General features: G+C 35.9%; 1 protein-coding gene across 1 annotated transcript in view; it reads left to right on the top strand.

Annotated features, from left to right (window-relative positions):
- Positions 257-8,431, top strand: part of LOC109843082 (trafficking protein particle complex subunit 6B) — an 8,699-nt gene continuing 524 nt past the window's right edge. Inside the window, exons 1-3 of the mRNA XM_020412014.1 lie at positions 257-538; positions 7,610-7,727; positions 7,802-8,012. Of these exons, the coding sequence (XP_020267603.1) occupies positions 387-538; positions 7,610-7,727; positions 7,802-8,012 (481 nt within the window). The 5' untranslated portion in view covers positions 257-386. The remainder of the gene's footprint in view (positions 539-7,609; positions 7,728-7,801; positions 8,013-8,431) is intronic.

Below are 8,431 nucleotides of genomic sequence, written 5' to 3' on the forward strand. Positions count from 1 at the left end.
TGGAGAAAAAACAATATACACAATGTATATTGCTGAGTCGGAAGGACCAAATCATACTTTTTTTGGTGGGTTTTCACATGTAAAAGAAAGGTTAAAGGGACTGCTCACATGAGTTTCTTTAAGTTGGGGCCTCCTCACAATTTTCCCAAAAGACATAGATTTGAGAACCTGGGCCATATTGGGCCGAAGCCCAATTCCCGCGATCCGACCCAACAAAAACGCAACCGGCCCTTGCTAGTCGAAAAATGGCCTAGATCCTTGCTCCTCTTTCGCTCGCAGCGTCCGAAAAGAAAGAAATTGAGACGAAAAAGGTTTTTCTCTCTCTTTCTCTCGAGATTTGGGGGAAATTTTAGCAGTTGACGAGAGAGAGAGAGAGAGAGAGAGAGATGGGGAGAGAAGTAGCAGAGAGCTGCGTGGATATGGTGATGATGGAGATGGTGATCCTCTACTCCCAACGCCTCTACTCCTCGAAACCCGATCTCGCCGCTCGCCGCATCGAGTCCATCGGATTCCAGCTCGGCCACCAGCTCTCCGACCGGTATAATTCTTTCCTAATTTCATTATTTTTTTTCCTTTGTTGTTACCATTTATTATATGTTGGTGTTATTATTGTTTGGAATCTAAGCATGGGATCAAGGGCATCTGGGGTTTTGTTAGAATTGAATAGATAGTTGAGGGTACTGCTTTTCTTGTAGATTTTGTAGATTCAGTTTATGCCCTTGTATCTACTGCATATCGTTTCATTCTAGTAATTCAAGATTTTCTCTATTCCTAGACCCAGTTGTGTCTGGTTTCGGGTTTTGCGAGCTAATCCTTGTCAGTTGACTATGGAGTGTAGTTGTGCCAAATCTTTATTATCCATACATGCTGTGCGGTAGAACATTTGGGCCACAGTCCATTGGAATCATTGAAAAGGCGAATAGAGAATGCAAGTCGTAATTCATTGATTTTCTCGAATTTGATGCTTGTCTTTATTTCACTGGAGGAGAAGACACATATATTAAGAGAAGGGGTGCTATAGAATTAGCACAATTAATGATAACTATTCTCGTTGATCCTTTGCCACCAGTCGTAAATGAGCATAAACACTTATAACGTCTTCTCTCCTTGTGGTTACCTGTGTCTTATTCGTGAAAAGTCAGCGTTAAATCTATTTAAAATTTATAGTTCTAAAGTTGATATCCAACCCGACGAAAGGTAAAATGTATACAAGGTGAATATTATGGTATATAGAATTAGTCAACTCGTAGTTGCTTTTGCCTTGTATCTACAAGGGATTGGTATTGTCACTAACTATAAATCATTTGACACCCTGAGCAGAAGCGTGCACTCTGAAAAGAGAAAACACACTCTATCGGATCGTTTAAGAAAGTCATCTACAGTCTTTCCCCAAGTTTCTATTAGGCTGAGCTCCATAAAGGGAACTGATGCTTAGGGATGCATGGGGGCAATACCTATTATCGTTTCTTGTCCCCCGTTTTGTGGAAAAGGTAGATGTTTGTATTTGTTTAATCTAAACAGATGGGTTCTTGCAATGCTAGATGCAAGCTTAGAGAGGCTTGTTTTTTTTTTTTTTTTTTTTTTTTCGGGGGGGGGGGGATTGCGTATCCAATTGTTAATAAACATAGAAAATGCAATGGAAATAAGCACTAACATAATAAAAGAAGATAGCAAAGCAAATATTAAAACCAGTGTTGAAAATAACGAAAATGGCTTATATAATGCTTGACCACCTGTTAAGGGTTAAGGGAAAAAAACACATAAAAACGTAACACATGACATAGGTTACTAACTTTTTAGATAATTTATAAATACAAACAATTCGTAATAACTTTAATACTCGGATTCATCAGACTAGCTTTCTTAACTTAGCTAACTTAAAATCATTAGGCATCTTAACAGTAAAAAAATGGCATAGAAAGTGATTGCAAAAGTGCAAATTGCGTATTTAATTTCACAAAATTAAGCCTCATTAACTCCAGAAGATCAATAAAAAAAGACTGAAAAAGCTTAATTAATTCTGTAATAAATGTAAAGTTAAACTTTTACCTCAAATGAAGCCACAAGTGGGAGATGGAGGAGTTGCAAAGGGAAGAGCTGAGGATATGCAGAGGGAGGAGCGGAGAAATGGAGGTGAAGGAGGGAGAGCGGAGGAATAGTAGTGTTTTAGGGGTGGGCAGTTCAGTAGGATTTATCATTGCCGAGGCTAGAGGGAGAGAGAGGGGGAAATAGGGTTCATCGAGGTTAGAGGAGAGTTTGTCGGTGTTGTCATGGTTGGATGAGAGTTCGTCGGCATTCGTCGAGGCTGATTTTTTTCATCGTTGGTGTCATCAAGGCTAAAGGGAGAGAGGGGGAACTAGAGATTTGGGGAGGCGGTGAAGAGAGAGATTGAGAGTGCAGAATGTGAAAAGTGACCATCGGGTTTTTTTTGGGATAATGGACGGTGGATATTAATCCACACACCCAAATTTTCTTTACAATTTAACTTAAGTTACATTGCATTATATGGTTAAACGCGTTATTTTACGCTATTTTCCAAAAAAACTATTGCTAAGTGGTACATGCGTTATATATGCTTGTTAAGTAACATAAATCTCCCATTATGTTATAAGACGCATTATAACGCGTTACAAAACGCTTTTTTCCCAACATTGATCAAACCAACCAACTAGAACTCGCAAGAATTTTATGGTGGTTTCATATACAATCCTATATCCATTCTTGCTTCTCGCGAAGGGGCTTCCTCACTATGACAGAAGTTTTCTTGTATCACAAACCCAATTCAGTAGGCTTACAAGATCGAAACTCTAGTTTCTCTCAAACTAGTCGTCCAATCTAACTCTCATAGTGAGTAAACCTAGCGCTAGCTAGTAACTAAACCCTCAATCGGCATTGTCTTAAGTAAGCCGTCACAAACCAATCACGAGATTATAATAAAAGGATGTAGAACAAAACCAATATTGGTAAGCACTAGGGGTGGGAATGAATTGAATTTGATCAAATACTTATTCGGTTTATCCTAGCGAATTCGATTTCGTGTCGAATGGGTAGAAGGTGTTCAAATTCGATTTTATATATTAACTAACTATTCTCTAGATATTCACAAATATTTGCTAGCACACTTGGTTGAGACACTTGCTTCTTTAATCTGAGGTCATGTGTTCAAATCTTGTGTTGGTATATTATTTGTTTATTTTCTTTTTACATGTTGCATGATTACTTGATGATTATTATGATATCTTACTACTAAAATTATTAATTCATATATTTATAAATTATTAATTTATATATTTATTAATAGTAATATTAACGTAAAAATTAGTATAATGCAATAATGTAGAAGCAAAAATATATTTCATTATAGATTTAAGATCTACATAAATTCATTTTCTATCAAACTTTTTTAGCAACTTAAGAATATAATCTAAGCTAAATTTTGCATAATAATTTATTTCTATTTGACATTTTGTTGTGATATATGTCGTCATGTTCTAGGTTTTAAATTGCGGATATCGAGGAAATATCGGATGACCAAAATTCATATCGGATTGCGGATATCGGGAAAATATCGGGGATATGTGGTAAATATCGGAATGCCATAATGAATGTTTGCATACATAGTATAATGCATTAAAATGTAATCTCAACATATGTAATGAAATTTAAACATACAAAATATGAATAATATATGTTTAGGATCACTAATCAACCTTCTAAAACAAACAAAAGTGCAAAGCAACGTTGCAACATTCGATCTGCTTTTTTTAGGGCAAAATGTCATTTGATATAATGGAAAAATCTTGATATCTCGCCCAAAAATTCCAAACACGGTATATTATTTTGCAACAAGCTATATAAAAAGATATATTGGTCCACATATCGGCTAATATATCGGCCATATCGGAGATTTATCACTCAAAATAGCCAAAAATCGGTAAAGGATATTTAAAAACCATATCGGTTGCGGCAAGCCCTGTAAAATGATATATCGGGGGATATATCGGGGGATATATCGGGCCATGTCGGGGATATTTAAAACAATGGTCATGGTAAATATCTCAAGTGCAGGTTTAAATGACAAACATTCTATGATAAATTAGATTTAGAGGAGTAAAACGTAAATGACTATTTATTGATTAACCAAATCAAATAGACCTTTGGTTAAATTCTATTTGTTTATGAGCCTACTACTAAAAAAATTCATTTACAATTAAATGAACTATCGAGTTGAATATGACTAAATATCTAGACGAAAAATAGTCGAACAATTTATTAATTATTTGGTTCAAGTCTGCCCCTAGTAAGCACAAATAAGAACATTCTTACAGCCATTTCAACTTTCGCAAACTGTTATCCTTGATGATATAAGCGAAGCTCTGAGAAGAACAATGATGATGGTGAAGTCCAAAGTCAGCACTCCTCAAAGGTTAATGAACGGATGATGAACAACAACATTGAGGATGTAAATTGAGAAGCCTGAGCAAGAATCTGCACCATAGATAAAAACCCCTTTCTCTCTTTTCCTCTCTTTCTCTCTCTTTTTCTCTGTGAATTAGGTCAGGAATTGTTGATAAAAAACGAGAGAAAAGAGCCTATATAGCCTCAGCAGTGAATGGTTAAGACTGAATCCAAATTAAATTAGGATTTTGAAATCTGGCGGTCACTCATCAATGAGCTTAGCTCTAGGCTCATCGATGAGCACAATTCCTTATTGAGCACAAGTCCTTATTGATGAGTGGACTCTGTAATCTATTTTTGCTCTCTGTCGACCTCATTCTCATCGATGAGTTTGGCCCCTCATCGATGAATACAACCCTGATTTGTTGATTTTGTCTTATTTCTTGCTCTTTTTAGTTTGGAACTTGATTCCAACTTCTTGTAACCTATAAACAACATATAAAACATATATTAAACCTCAATATGAATGTTTGTTATTCAACAAACTAAGTTAATTATACGGACACGGTCCTAATATGAGTAACGTAAAATCTTCTTACTTTTTATTTAAACAGGGGGGTAAGGTTAAATTTTTTTACCCTACTCTTTTTACATGTTTACTCATTTATACAAAATAATAATATTAATATTATTTATAGCATATAGTATTAATGCCCGATAGACTAATCGATTCTTATTTAGAAATAACCGAGTAAATGAGGAACATGGACATCAGCAGTCAGTAGCTTGTGGATTTTATTCACTTTTTATTTTCTTTTGCATATATGTTACGGAATGCTTGCCGGGAAAAACGAATCCCGCCACCCCCCCCCTCCGCTTAGTATTGTTAACCATTCTACATGTTTGGTTTCTTTTTTATTTTTCTCTCTTTATTCTATTGAATAACGAAAATTCTTTTGTTATCCTATAGGTTAGGGTAATGGTAATTTATAAGTTCCCCCATTACGGTAAAAATAAATGATTTGGTTATAGGATAAGGTAAGGATAAGACCCTTGGCCTACCCATTACCATCACTAAGTATGCTATTCCTTAATCATTTTCCTAGCGAACGAAAGACTCCCTATGAGTTATGGGTGGAAAGAAAACTGAGTTATGTGTATGGTGGGGTTATCCTACAGAGTTGTAATTTGCTTTCCAAAGAAATTTGAATTGAAGATTGTAATTTGCTTTTTAATTGACTTTCCTATAAGGAGAAGGCTATCCCTTTGGGTAATGCTTGTTGTAAACAAGCGCGATAAAAGGTAAGAGGCACCTCTAGTTTTTTTTTTTAAACCAGTGACTACTGACTAGTGATGGGATTCAAATTGTCGCTAGTAGTTGATAGGTAGTATAAAAATTAGTATGTCTAGCACTGCTTTATCGGTTTGAGAGCCCACTTATAACATTAAAACTGTTGAAAGAAGACATGCTGAACTTTGGAGAACTCTGACAATATTAGAGGTCTAAAGGTCTAGAAGTTTCACTTTTTAAAGAAAACAAGCTTGTTATACTGTTGAAATTATCCAAGAAAGGTTTGAGAGCCCACTTATAGCGTTAAAACTGTTGAAAGCAGACATGCTGAACTTTGGAGAACTCTGACAATATTAGAGGTCTAAAGGTCTAGAAGTTTCACTTTTTAAAGAAAACAAGCTTGTTATACTGTTGAAACTATCCAAGAAAGGCTGTTATATATTGTGAATGGTGAAAGCACACACGTGAACATAACTGATCTGACTCACTATATTGAGGAATGACAACGCCAATAGTTGTATTCTTTTAGATGGATCTCTTCAGCAATTGCAAGAACAATGAAGGGTATTTGAATGAGTGTGATATGATATAAGCTTGCAAAGTGTTCCCAGTTTGCATGAGCTATCAATAAATTGTGAAAAACCAACTCGTTGGTTACATACTATAAGCGATGAGTTAAATTAATTGAAGGTAATAATGTATCGTTCCTTGTACAGTTGCAGAAGGAGCCAATCTTGTTGGTTGTAAACGGACATTATCCAAATGTTACTGGAAGGGACAAACTGGGAGAGATAAGGTCTAGTTTGTCGCCAAAGGATACACCCAAAGGAAGATAAAAATGATATTCTTCTCCTATTTTCGGAAAAGATAAATTTACAAGTATTCTTAGTACTCATTTTGACTTTTGCACAAAGTAAATATAGGAGCTATCTTCCTAAATGCTTGCAAGGGAAGTTTGTATGGTTGCTTCAACAATAGATACATAATTTTAAATTCAAGAGAATCGTATGCCTTCGATTGAAGCAGCAGAAAGAGGACTTATTTGTTGCATTTTTGTTACCACTTCCTCCATCTTCTGTCTCTTTTGGCTGTAATAGCTTGACCCACATCACAATGGGGTTGGACAATATAGATGATTTTTTGTTCCTTCTGCGACTCATTGTCATTGTAAGAAAACAAACACTTTTCAAGTATTTGTCCATCGTACAGAGATTATTCACCTTTGAAACAATAAGTTAAGATGACATTTTTTTTGGTTGGCAAATGACATTCTAATGCCATCGCTTTGTTGCTCACAAATATGTCAGCGAGATCGATTGTCATCAGTAACAGTTAAATAATTGCTCTATGTATCATCTGTGCTATGTATCATCTGTGCTTTATGTGCCACATTGAAAATGAGTTTTCCATACAATTCATATTATTGTAATGCAACCATCACAAACTGTCAGGACAATGTAACAGACCTTAATCAGAGTTACCTTGATATGTTACTCGTCTAACTGCATTAAGATTCTTAGTTGGCTTTATCGTAAATATTTTTTTGCCATGTGGTTGACCATCCAAATCAGAATGTGTGCATCAGAAGTGATTGATTGTGGATTTCTTCTCTAAACGGGTATCTTATATTGTCTTATATCCTAAGGATGATATTTTACCTTTATTAGTTTTACTGTGGCTTCTGTGCACTCTTAAGTTAATGGTCAAAAAAACCTTGCGCATGTCAAAAAACTAGTTTCATACTGCAACTTCGACCAAAAGCCCTTTTAGCATCACCTTTAGAGATGCTTTTTGTCAGCATTGACACAATTTAGATGTGCCAATGGCACCAGTTATGCATTTCCGGACTAGTCCACTAGTGCAACAATATATGCAAGAACAATGGTTAGTTTTTGTTATTTCATTCTTTTTTTTGGCCAGGTACACTATGGAAAGGCCTAGGTTTACTGACCATTTAGAGGCGATCAAATTCATCTGCAAGGATTTCTGGTTTGAGTTGTTCAAGAAACAGATCGACAACCTAAAGACTAACCACAGGGTAATCCCTGAAGGAAAATCTTCCCTTTTTCATGCTTTATGCTGTATAAGAAAATTTATGTTTGTCTTGTGCAGGGTACATTCGTGTTGCAAGATAACAGGTTTCGATGGCTCTCACACGTGTCTCCCAATCCTTCGCCAGAGAGCACAGATGACTCAGCTGAAAACAGTGCAGTTCAAGCCACAAACATGTACCTCTGCTTCCCATGTGGGATTATAAGAGGGGCTCTCACCAACTTAGGAATTCCTTGCGCAGTTTCTGCTGACATTCCTAGCCACCCTGCTTGTAAGTTTCCTATCCAATACTGATCGATCAATATTTTAGGGTTAATTTCAGTTAACCTCCCCTGAACTTTGGATGGTTGTGCCATAACCCTCTGAACTTTGTTTATTTTAGTCGAGGTTTCTCACTTTATCCTCTTGGACTTCAAAATTTTTCAACCAGATCTTCTTGACGCTGTTACTCGTTAATGAGGAAATGACCAATATGCCTTTTCTGAAAAGTAAGCCCCAATTTTCAGTCGCAATTAGAAAAAACCAACAAAAAGTGAGGGGCATTTTGGTCCTTCTTGGCATGTGAGCCGAGTTCACGTTAGTTTTCTTTTCGGTGTGTGGTGGTTTGTTTTGGTGACGGTGGGTTAATTTTCTTTTTCTTTTTATTTTATTTATTTATTTATTTATTTATTTTTTTTTTTTGGGGGGGGG

The sequence above is a fragment of the Asparagus officinalis genome, chromosome 5, assembly GCF_001876935.1.
Source record: "Asparagus officinalis chromosome 5, Aspof.V1, whole genome shotgun sequence".
Lineage (NCBI taxonomy): Eukaryota > Viridiplantae > Streptophyta > Magnoliopsida > Asparagales > Asparagaceae > Asparagus > Asparagus officinalis.